Genomic DNA, 12,958 nt, shown 5'->3' on the forward strand with positions numbered 1-12,958 from the left:
GATGTCGGGTTGGTAATGGCTGTATGGGATGTCGGGTTGGCAGTGGCGGTATGGGTTGGCAGTGACCGTATGGGATGTCGGGTTGGTTGTGGCGATAGGGGATGTCGGGTTGGTTGTGGCGATAGGAGATGTCGGGTTGGTTGTGGCGTAAGGGGATGTCGGGTTGGTAGTGGTGATAGGGGATGTCAGGTTGGCAATGGCTGTATGGAATGGCAGGTTGAAAGTAGTGGGTCAAGAGGACAGGTACCACAGGGCTATATATTAATAAATACAAAATACCCTCAGGCCTCCGTCAACTGATGAAGGCGCCCGGCCTGCAGCATCGCATAGTCGTGGATCTCTTTGGTGACTTTCAGTATCCTTTGTAGTGTGCGACTGGGCCTACTTTATCCCATAAATCTATTGGACGCTGGCATGTGTTATAAGACTTGAGCATCCACTGCTGTGAAAGGAAGCTAGTCCAGCCTCGGAAAGTGTCTGCTGAATCCCATATCTCAGTCTTTTATGGGCTTTCCCTCTACACATTTGCTAATCGAGAGAGGCGAGTGGAGTACTTAGCTGTCCTCTCAGTGTGCGAGAATGGATGATGCTTCAGCCCTGCACTCGAGGGCGGATTAGCCCTGGAATGTGACTCGAAAGTCTCCATTAATATGCTCGCCTTGGTTACGTTACTGCTTTGGCCTCGCTCCAGCCCTGATTTTCCCACCTCCAGACATCATGTGAAGTGCACTCCTGTCTCCTCCGCACGAAGGTTCGCAGGCTAGTTTATCAGTCTCAGCAGTCTAGCCTGACCACAAAGGGACGGCTCCGACATGTTTAATTCAGGCTGGCTTGCAAATGTTGCACAGAGCCAGTTCACGTGGAAATAAATCTGCTCCAAACCCCAGCCTGGCTGAGTTCAGGCTGAAGGCTGACTTCCTTGGCGAGATAAAAAATAGTTTCCGAAGTTCTGATCCTCTGCCTGTACAGGAAGGGCCTTCTGCTTTCTATCCAGACCTGAAGCAGGACAGAACCTTCGCTCGCCAGTTGTAAGAAGGTGGCACTGCCACAGGCCCTGCACCAGTCGGAAGCGGAAACTACTTGGGACTGACCAGTGAGGCTCCGCTTAGGACTGGCATCGGGTGGTTCCTTTTGTAAATCTCCTGCAAGTAGTTTATGTACAAGAATGGACCAGATACTACAGATATATATATAGGACGGCTAAGATTATGTTATTTTCAGTCTCATAGTCAGGGTCTGCCATTAGTATGGCCTCGAAGTGAAGGGTTCCCTTCCGCATGTTTCGATAGCAGACCAAAGTCCGCACCATCCTGAGATGACATGTTTACGGCGTTATGTTCTGACCACTGTATAGTTTGGGCGGTAATGTCTTACTCAGTGAGGTGCTTGGATGTCGGGCTTCGCAGCTGGAGAGCTTCCTCCAGTGCTTCTGCATGTCTTAGGTGGGTGACGTGCCTTCTGCCTGGCGCACAGAGGTACCGTAGGAGTGTTTTTCTTACTCCATGGCATGTTTGCGCTGTCTTGGACTTGGGGTGGGTTTCAATCTAATACACTCTCTCTGTTTACACTTTTGATGAGATTTACAAATTGAGGAAAAAGGGCTGAATATGTAAAACAATATCCTAGTTATGGTCCCCTGGCAGAGGCGTCCTGTGTAGGTGCCTAATACAAGATGAGAATTTATTTAGGTGCTAAGCCTCAGAGATGTTTGAAAAAGGCAAAAATGAAGGCATCAGGGGTGTCCTACCATTTGCACAGATAACCACATTTTAATGCAACCACGAAAATCCACAGACGTGTACAGGCAAATCTATACAAAGTGGAGATCTGCCTTATATTTACTCCTTGGAAAGAAAAGCGGACAAGTGTATATGTATAACTTTTTTTCTCTACCTGGAAAATATGCAGAGGTGCAGAAGGAAGCAAGGATAGCACTGTAAAGTGGGAAATAGAAGACAACTAGAGATCGAGATGCAGAGGCAGAGAAGGACAGTACTAGGGAGAGTGAGAGAACACAGCTAGAGATGAATATGCAGAGGCAAAGAAGGGTAACACTGGTGACAGAGAAAAAGAAGAAAACTACAGATCAAGATGCAGAGACAATCAAGGACACCAAGGCTAGAAAGAGATAAAGAGTGAATGAGGAGAGGAAGAGGGTAAGAGAGAGAAAGAGAGAGTGTATGTTTGTGCGCACGTGCGCACCTGGTGTGTTGTGTATTTCCATCCACAGCATCTGATCCCTTCCCAAGTGGCCATCTCTGCCATGTTGTGGGCCACATCTGTCATAATGGTGGTCATTATTGACCTATTTGGCCACTCTTGCAGGATGTGGACTGATCCAAGCACAGAGACTCCTGGTCTACTGTGGCCATCCTTTATTTTCTAATCTGCGCCACACTGCTCTGTGCCACTCCACTCTCGATGCTGCATTGTACACCACTGCATTTATTGCCACTGCACTCTACACCAATTTACTCTGCAGCAGTCTATGCCAGTGCACTCTACACCAGTCCACTCCAGTGTATGCCATTCTACGCAACTTTACACAAAGCCACTCCAATACATGACACACTCTGCCGCGCCACTCTACAACACTCTACTCCACTCTTTGCCATGCCACTCTACGACACTCCACGCCACTCTTCTCCATGCCGCTAACTTTTAGCCATGTTAGCCTCTCTGTACTGCTAATTATGTGAAATATATCTTGGCATCTACAGTATGCATTGGGGGTAATGCCCTTGATAAAAGGCCAATTCTTTGCCTATTCTTGTCACAATTCAAATGGAAAAAATACTGGACTTGATCAGGTATTGACACCTGGAACCAAATAATGATACATCATGTTATGTTAATGAACTCTGAGCATTAATAAGACTGACGTCTTCTGCTTTGATACCCCCACCATGTTTTTGGAAGGAATTTGGAGAGTCTATACAAGCTTATGAAGAATAATTATAAATAGAAAAGAACAGTACAGAACCAGACTATTTTAATAAATATTTCATAAATCTAGAGCACTGCCAATGGATCCAATATGTTACTGTTGTAATTCACATAACATTTGCCAGAGCATGGAAAATATAGGTGAATATTTCACAGCTGCCTTACAAAGAATAATCTAGATCTCAGGAAGAAACAGTGATTGGGTTAATTCATTAAATGGGTGAGGAGGTTTAGAAGGTTGGCAGATTGTACAGGGAGTGCAGAATTATTAGGCAAATGAGTATTTTGACCACATCATCCTCTTTATGCATGTTGTCTTACTCCAAGCTGTATAGGCTCGAAAGCCTACTACCAATTAAGCATATTAGGTGATGTGCATCTCTGTAATGAGAAGGGGTGTGGTCTAATGACATCAACACCCTATATCAGGTGTGCATAATTATTAGGCAACTTCCTTTCCTTTGGCAAAATGGGTCAAAAGAAGGACTTGCCAGGCTCAGAAAAGTCAAAAATAGTGAGATATCTTGCAGAGGGATGCAGCACTCCTAAAATTGCAAAGCTTCTGAAGCGTGATCATCGAACAATCAAGCGTTTCATTCAAAATAGTCAACAGGGTCGCAAGAAGCGTGTGGAAAAACCAAGGCGCAAAATAACTGCCCATGAACTGAGAAAAGTCAAGCGTGCAGCTGCCACGATGCCACTTGCCACCAGTTTGGCCATATTTCAGAGCTGCAACATCACTGGAGTGACCAAAAGCACAAGGTGTGCAATACTCAGAGACATGGCCAAGGTAAGAAAGGCTGAAAGACGACCACCACTGAACAAGACACACAAGCTGAAATGTCAAGACTGGGCCAAGAAATATCTCAAGACTGATTTTTCTAAGGTTTTATGGACTGATGAAATGAGAGTGAGTCTTGATGGGCCAGATGGATGGGCCCGTGGCTGGATTGGTAAAGGGCAGAGAGCTCCAGTCCGACTCAGACGCCAGCAAGGTGGAGGTGGAGTACTGGTTTGGGCTGGTATCATCAAAGATGAGCTTGTGGGGCCTTTTCGGGTTGAGGATGGAGTCAAGCTCAACTCCCAGTCCTACTGCCAGTTCCTGGAAGACACCTTCTTCAAGCAGTGGTACAGGAAGAAGTCTGCATCCTTCAAGAAAAACATGATTTTCATGCAGGACAATGCTCCATCACACGCGTCCAAGTACTCCACAGCGTGGCTGGCAAGAAAGGGTATAAAAGAAGGAAATCTAATGACATGGCCTCCTTGTTCACCTGATCTGAACCCCATTGAGAACCTGTGGTCCATCATCAAATGTGAGATTTACAAGGAGGGAAAACAGTACACCTCTCTGAACAGTGTCTGGGAGGCTGTGGTTGCTGCTGCACGCAATGTTGATGGTGAACAGATCAAAACACTGACAGAATCCATGGATGGCAGGCTTTTGAGTGTCCTTGCAAAGAAAGGTGGCTATATTGGTCACTGATTTTTTTTTTTTTTTTTTTGAATGTCAGAAATGTATATTTGTGAATGTTGAGATGTTATATTGGTTTCACTGGTAATAATAAATAATTGAAATGGGTATATATTTTTTTTTGTTAAGTTGCCTAATAATTATGCACAGTAATAGTCACCTGCACACACAGATATCCCCCTAACATAGCTAAAACTAAAAACAAACTAAAAACTACTTCCAAATATGTTCAGCTTTGATATTAATGAGTTTTTTGGGTTCATTGAGAACATGGTTGTTGTTCAATAATAAAATTAATCCTCAAAAATACAACTTGCCTAATAATTCTGCACTCCCTGTATTGCTTGAGGTTGCTAATGCTATTTACGAATGTGAGTGCTCTTATAACACTGCTAGTTCCCTCCACTTGACTAACCTGACTAATATCCACTTACAAGCCCCAGTTTAAAAATGCAGCTTCTGCAGATGCTTAGAACTTAGGGCAAGCTTAGCAGGCAGCATGGGGGGTGCGTGTGTGTGTGTGTGTGTCTCTGTGTCTGTGTGTGTGTGTGTGTGTGTGTGTGTGTGTGTGTGTGTACACACACCATGACCTTTCCTGTAAACACACACTAATTCTATTCCCTAAGGTCAGCATGTGAATCAAATATACATGAAGGGTCATATTTATGAGAGGCTTGCGCAGCCAGAGGATCAGTTTTTTTTAATGCTCCGGCACCACAAACCTCTCAACTATATATATATATATATATATATATATATATATCTCTCTACGGGAAAGCTACTTTGCATGGCTTTGAATGGTCCCATAGAAATGGGGTATGACAAAGCAGCACATGTCCATGTCGATGTGTTGCCTTATTCTGCATCGCGGAGGCGCACCATGAACATTGCGATGGGTTTTTCCTCCCAACACCCAGAGATTTTGACGCTGCCCCGGATATACTTACTTACATAAACTTGGGGCAGCACCTCCCCAAAGCAGGCGTAACAAAGAGAAATATTTTTATTTCTGCATTCTGCAGCCCACATGGAAAGAGGAAAACTCCTCTCTGGATTGTTTTTGTACAGGAAGGTGCAAGCAACACAGACACCCTTTGTAAAAATAAAAAATAAAAAAAATAAATGAGCTCATTGCAGATGCCCCCTCAACTTTTGCCCCCATTTAGACTACTGATGCTGTTGTTTTAGATCTGAAAGTGAACTGAGACCTGCTAATCAGACCTCAGTAACAGTGCTTTTTCCCTTAAATTGTACTGTGAATTTGTAAACCCAATAGGCAAGGGCTTTACCACCCCTATAAGGCCCTAGTAAATGGTACTAGTGGTACCCATGGCATGGACGATAAAGGGGTAACCAGGGCTGCAGCACTGATTGTGCCACCCTGCTTGGCCCAATTAAAAGCAAAGCTTGCAGAGCTGCCATGTCAGCCTGCACCAGCAACTTTTCTATTCGAGTTTGACTCTTCTCACATCAAGTGCATGCAGAGTCCCTTCACTGCCCATAGTACAGGTCAATCACCCTTAAGGCAGGCTTCCTATAGCCCAGGAGGCAGGGTGCACTGTGTTGTGTGAGGATATATATGCACAAGCATATATGACCCTGTGATAGCATTTAAAACCTAATGCTGCCACAAGTGACTGGCGGTCTATAGGGTAACATGGACTGGCACCTGGGCAAACCCCAGATGTCCATCTCCATGATGTCCTGACAGATGTCCCCAGTGTTTGGTGTCAAACACTGTGCTTTTTAACCCTGGGCACGATACTCATGCCCAGGATTAGCTAGCATGTACCCTGGTGGTGTCCTTAGAGGATGCCCACCAAGTTGCCAGCTTTCACTTGCCTTGGCAGGCTCCCCCAAGCCATTTGCCACCAAGACAAGACTCTGCCCTCCTGCTGATTGTGCTAACACTTCCCCCTGGACGGAGATAAAGGACCTGGGTAGGGAGGAGGTCACACCTCCTGTTAGAAATGGGGGTCTGTAGTTGGCAATCAGGTTACACCATGTCCAAGTAGGGACCCTCACTCTCATCAGGGTAAGGGAGATACCCAGCTCAGATAACCCTTGCTCAGACCTTGGTAGCTTGGCACGAGCAGGCAGGGTTATCTCAGAAGCACTGTGTAAAGCATTTGCACATAACACACAGTAATACAGTGAAAACACTACAAAAGGACACCAAACCAGGGTTTTAGATAAATAGCCAATATTTATCTGTGTAAAACAAGACCAAAATGAGAAAAATCCAACGTACAGTAATAAAGATATGAATTTTGCAAGAATTAACTTAAAGAAAACGTTCCTTGAAGTCGACAGCTCCACCTGGGGCTGTCATTAAGTTGTGATCAACAAATCTAACGGTTCAGGCTGATCGTGGGGTCGTCGGTCAGCCACTGTGTCAGGAAGACCCGCAAACAGTACCTTGGAAATGTAGGGCGTTGTGGTCCTCGCGATGAGATCCAGAGGGTGGCGTCACAGGTGTCGGTTCCAGAGGTTGTGCAGGGGTCATCGGGCCCTTGAAGTCACATGCATTGCAGATCGAACTCTGGGCTGATGACGAAGTGGTAAAGTGCGCAGAGACAATAAACCAGCAAAACAGATCTGAAAAAATAGGAGGAAGAAGGCAAAACGTTTTGGGGATAACCCTGCAAAAAGGGCCATTTCCAACACCTCCGCTCTCCAGGATGGCTAGAGTTCACGTAAAAGAAGGCGGTGAGCCTCAAAGGCTTCCACATCCCGTGATATGTAATCTCTTGTCCCCAATTCGAGGACAAAGCCCTTCCTGCCCTGTCCAAGCTGACAGGTGGGAAAACTAGTTATGCAGGAGGCGTACACCTCCAAGAGGCTAGCCCCACCTTTAGGGTGGGCTAGGAGGTCTTTACAGCCAAGGAAAGGTCTATCCGTCTTGGCAAACCCTGCATTAGTGGGTTCTGGGTAGAAAAGTGACGTACTCCCACAGGAAATCATCTCCTCAGGGGCAGACTAGCCACAGGGACCAGTAGCCCATTGGCCACTGTACATCACACTGTTAACGCCCCTTAAACAAGGATTTAAGGGGCTCCCCTGGCACCAGAACCTCAGTTCAGACTTTGAAGAGCCACAGTGAAGACGCCGTCAGTAACAACAGGACTTGGGACTCTGCCCCAGTGCAAAGAGAGGGCACTTCAGTGCCCTGAGGAGACCATATACTGGAACTGTGTGTTCGATGTGTGCCTGTGGCAAAAGTTTCTTGCTCCCAGCAAGAGGGACTCCAGTGGACGCCAAAAACTAAAGCAGACTCTCCTGACTGGTGGAACCAGTCACCTGCAGAAGAATCATTGTGCTTTGTCACAAGAAGTACAACCCGTTGGGCCCCTCTTGAGTGAGCCCAAAGAAAATCCGTGACCTGCACCCTGGGTGTTTTAGTGAGGCTCACCCCAAGTTTTGAGCCGCTACACCACTCCTGTCCACATCCAGCCAACAATGTACCCATGCATTACTTTTTTTTGCTACCAAGGCTTGGTGGTCACCAGCCCGGTAACCGACCTGTCCCCGGATGTCAGCAACTCCCAACAATTGTGCCTGACGTCAGCAACAACCCCACTGCTGAGATCCTTCGTCATGAAGAAGGCGACTTCAACTAAGTGGCAAAACAGGGCCACCTCTGCACCTGGAGCTGCCGGACATGGTGGCGGACTGCCAGCTGTGGAATCCAGGTCCTGGGATCCCAAAAGCCCGTACTTTCCATGGGTAGAGTGTAACGCCACATCCAAGTGTGGTTTTGCAGAGTGCTACATCTTTGATTGACAGCACTCTTGTTACCGGTCTTTTCTAAGGACAGCAAGGCTACCTCTGCACCTGGACTCCCTGGACAAGGTAAAAAGATACTTTCTATACAAATGTGGTCTAGGGGCTCCTCAGATCTGAACTCCAGGTGGGTTTCACTGAACTCACCCCACAAGTGAACGATTGCACCCATTGACTTCAGTGGTATTCGTTTGACAACTAAAAGTGCATCTATTTTTAAATGCTTTAAAAATCCACAACTCCAGTTGTGTGTAAGATACAAGGTTTGTTTGATCTAATTTAAGATAAAAATCTGCTTTATTTTTCTAAGTTGGTGTTGGATTTCTTTCGAGTCGTGTCAATTACTTATCATCCATTTTGATGTTGTGAAATGCTTTGCACATATTCCTCTAAGAAGCCTGACTGCTCTTTGCTGCTCTACCAGGACTGAGCTAAGGTTTACTGGTGTGAACCCGAGGTCCACTTTTGGGTAATGTGTTAGTATTACATGGTAGGAACCCCCCAGTTATACCACATACTACTGCCACCTTGCTACTCCCTTGCACTATGGTGCAAGGGTGCCCCCTTTAGGTCTAGGCAGCCAGTTGTGGGCTAGTGCAGGGGGGAGGACAGGAATGTGCTGTATTACATAAATACAGTGCCCTTTCACATTGGCGTAGGGCAGCGCAGCAAGAAGACTTGCGGCACTGCCCTGCTCCAATTCCCCGTAAGTAAGGGCCAAAAAGTCTGTGATCACCATTGTTCATTTTTATCCACCGTCCTCCTTGCTGAGCCGTTTTAGACATTTATTATTACTATCAGTAAGACAATAAAAGAAACCCCCTTCCCTTCATGCTGACCAGGAGACTATTACATCGTTGCGGTCTCAACAGTGTCTGCATTTGTTATGCAAGGCTCTTGTAGAGAGTCTTTAGCGTCAATGACTGGATTTTAAGTCCAGTAATTCACTGCTGTGGCGCAGCAGCGATAGGTAATATAACGTGCTACATCATAAACGGATTCCAGGCTGCTTTTGCTTGGCTTTATGAGAGCCTGTCAGAACAGTGCTAGTAAGCAGGAAAGAGAAGGGAATGCACAGAGAGTGGTAGGTGTGGGTGGCAGAAGACCATGTATTTCTTTTTAATTACGGACAGCTGTGAGAGGCCTTGCTATGTGTGGCTCTCCTGTTACTCCTCTGGCCCTGCATCACAGTTGAAAGTAGGGGCAAATGATTTTGGGGGTCACGCATACCATCAAATTATATAAATGGGCAAAAAATGAATTACAGGGATTTCTTTTAACTCTGGCTTTTGAGTGACATCATAGACAACTTAAGCTTCCCTCTTGTTGTCTATCTTATGTTCCTCAAAACCCCTCTGTGAAAAATATGCCCTGTACATCAGTTTTGCAATCAATAATTCCAAATGTTATGCATGGCTTTCACAGGATGTCTCTGTTTTCTACACCACGTTTTAAACCTGGTAACTCACTTCTGGGACGTAGCAACAGTTGGTAACAAAACCCGTTACCCACTGTTGCTACCTTTTAGAGGCCTCCAACCCAAGCTGAAAGGGTTGACTGAGAGTCTGTCAGTGCAGAGCTGCTTGTTTGCTTTTAATGGAAGTAGAAGCACTGCTGCAGAGAGGAAGGAAGGCTGACTATTGGGTGAGAATCAGTTAAGGATGTCAAGTAAAGTAGGGCTATGTTATGTATGGCTCCTCCAGTACTCCTTTGCGCCTGAGTAGCAGCTGAATGCAGCTGCAGATGTTTTTGGGGACCACAGATAACATAAATTATAGATGGGTAAAATGTAAATTACAGGGATGTTTGTCGCCTTGGAGTTGTGAGTGACATCATAGACAACTTGGGCTTTGCCCTCGCAGTCTATTTCATGTCAGTGAGAATCCCTCGGCAAACAACATCCCTGTAAATCACGTTGCCCATCTGTAACTCCTTATATCAATCATATTAACCACAGTAACAGCTCATGTAACATACTGGTTTTGTATGGGTTACCTTGAGCTCCAATAACTCCTATTTAACATAATCAAGATAAAAAAAGTTCAACTTAACACAAATTACTTCATCATAGAGTCAGCCCATTGGATGGTGTAATCCAGCATGGTGAGCGCCACAGGCCATATATTAGGCACACCTTTACAGTACAGGGCACTCTCTAACATCACCTTCATTGAGTTTTCCATTTATGCACGTTTCACTGCTGTTGACTTCCTCTTGGTCTTATACTCGATCCCTATCTCACACCAATGTTTCTTTTTGCTAGCGGCAACACCAATTGTACAAATTTACTAGTTAATTTACTCTTTTTCTTTAATGGTACCTGTCCCAACAGCCATAATTTAGGGGATGTCACCAATTTCCTACCTGATATTTCAACCTGAACCCTGGCCTCCTTCTCCTAGTGTCTGGCTACCACTGAACATCTCCACCACATGTGGCAGAATAAGTCTGTTTCTGTGTGACAACTTGGACACCATTCATCAATGTGTAGATTAATTCTATGCAATACCTGCGGTGTGATACGTACTTAATGAACACCTTGACCGCCGGGGCTGGGGTCGGCGGGAGCACCGCCAACAGGCTGGCGGTGCCCCGCAGGGCATTCTGACCGCGGCGGTTTGGCCGCGGTCAGAACAGGAAAACCGGCGGTGTCCCGCCGGTTTTCCGCTGCCCTGGGAATCCCCCATGGCGGCGCAGCTTGCTGCGCCGCCATGGGGGATTCGGACCCCCTCACCGCCATCCTGTTCCTGGCGGTTCCGCCCGCCAGGAACAGGATGGCGGTGAGGGGTGTCGTGGGGCCCAATGGCATGGGCACTGCAGGGGCCCCCGTAAGAGGGCCCCACTTTGTATTTCAGTGTCTGCTTTGCAGACACTGAAATACGCAACGGGTGCCACTGCACCCGTCGCACATCCTCCACTCCGCCGGCTCCATTCGGAGCCGGCATCCTCATGGAGGGGTGTTTCCCACTGGGCTGGCGGGCGGCCTTTTGGCGGTCGCCCGCCAGCCCAGTGGGAAACCCAGAATACCCGCGGCGGTCTTTTGACTGCGCAGCGGTATTCTGGTGGTTCCCTCCAGGCGGGCGGCTCCCGCCGCCCGCCAGGGTCAGAATGACCCCCATAATTTTTTTTTTTTTTAAGTGTCATAGGGAGGCCTAACTTGAACCCCCTACACACCACTGTGCCCAATGGCCATGCCCAGGGGACAGAAGTCCCCTGGGCATGGCCATTGGGCAGGGGGGCATGACTCCTGTCTTTGATAAGACAGGAGTCATTTCCATGGGGGTTGTGCATCAAAAAATGGTGCAAGTCAGGATAGAGACAATATTTTTGACTCCAACCTGACTTGCACCATTCTTTGACGCACAACCCCCATTCTTCCCTACTCCTCCGCTGCCCGGTTAGAGTCATTTATTTTGACGCTAACCAGGCCGCAGCGTCGGCTAATGTTATTCCATGAATAAGGCACCTGGCTGGCACGTTGGAATGGCGTTAGCCGGCAGTAAACTTTTTTACGCAAATCTGCCCTAGCACTGATTTGCGTCAAAAGGTATAAATATGGACCAATGTTTTTTGTTTTTGTGATGTTGCACGGTGTAACCGAACGTGAGCCTCCATCATTCACAAGCATATGTATTTTAAAAGCACACATAGACCTTGTTAAAGTGACATGTTGGACATCACCCAATGCAATATAGGAAAACAGTGTCATCGGTCTCACATGCCTCATCTGTTTCTATTACAGGTTCGTGGAGCCTCCAGTTTGAGAGAGGAAACAGTGTTCTTGTGTTGAGAAGCCTTCTTTGGATAGGACTTACCTTCTACCATATTCCTATGACCCAACAACATGGCTACATCTATGTCGGCACCGGGGAGAAAAACATTGATCTACCTTTCATGTTGTGAAAATTATGAAGACGAGCACCCTTTAATTCCTGTTGATCACGAAAATGCTCCTGTTGTATTCTTTGTACTCTATTGTATATGTTTTCTTATAAAATATCTGTACAAATGTTTCTGTATTGCTTTCATAGAAGGCCTCTCTCTCTAAGCATCTCTTTGACATCCTTTACTTCACCCATTGTTGATCCTATATAAAGTTACGATATGGGAACCAGTCACATCCAAGTGCTTCTTATAATACAAAAAATAAAAGGCTAATCATAAGTTCTTATATCGTACTCAGTTCCGCAACAACTCATACAGTAATTACTTTAAATAAACATTCCCATAAAGGAATCAGCTCAGCAATTGAAATAAAAGTTTGGCCTCCACCAATCATGAAAGACAACAATAATTCTGACATACCATATTATTTACGAGATTATGCAAACTGCAAACTAAAACCTCAAAAAATAAGAAGAAATGTGCCCAATGATAGGTAATCTAATGAATTGTAAAAACAGTCAAGTTGTCAACTTGATAAAGTGTTTACAAAGCTGCAAAGGGCATAGGATCAAATTGTGGGATTAGAGAAAAATGAAAGTTACTGAACAAAAAACCCTAAAGAATCCAATGATTCCTAAAAAGCTTTAAATAATTGAGTTTTTTAAAGAGCATCTGCTGTACTCTTTTTTTCTGTAGCATCATAATAGAAGCAGCATGGTGATGAATTGGAGAAAAGCAGGACAGAGGGATTGGGGGCAGGTTTGAGGAGGTACTATCAGTGGTGGAGCGGAGGGAAGATGTATCCTGGTACTATGAAAGCAATTTTTCAAAAACTGAAATTAAAAAAATGAAGAAATGAAATGCACTGAC

General features: G+C 45.8%; 1 protein-coding gene across 1 annotated transcript in view; it reads left to right on the plus strand.

Annotated features, from left to right (window-relative positions):
* The window catches only part of RSPH9 (radial spoke head component 9), a 134,116-nt gene extending 121,742 nt beyond the window's left edge, over positions 1–12,374 (plus strand). Inside the window, exon 5 of the mRNA XM_069236302.1 lies at positions 11,946–12,374. Coding sequence (XP_069092403.1) covers positions 11,946–12,106 — 161 coding nt within the window. The 3' untranslated portion in view covers positions 12,107–12,374. The remainder of the gene's footprint in view (positions 1–11,945) is intronic.
* Positions 12,375–12,958: the final 584 nt, after the last annotated feature.

Source organism: Pleurodeles waltl, chromosome 5 (assembly GCF_031143425.1).
Source record: "Pleurodeles waltl isolate 20211129_DDA chromosome 5, aPleWal1.hap1.20221129, whole genome shotgun sequence".
Lineage (NCBI taxonomy): Eukaryota > Metazoa > Chordata > Amphibia > Caudata > Salamandridae > Pleurodeles > Pleurodeles waltl.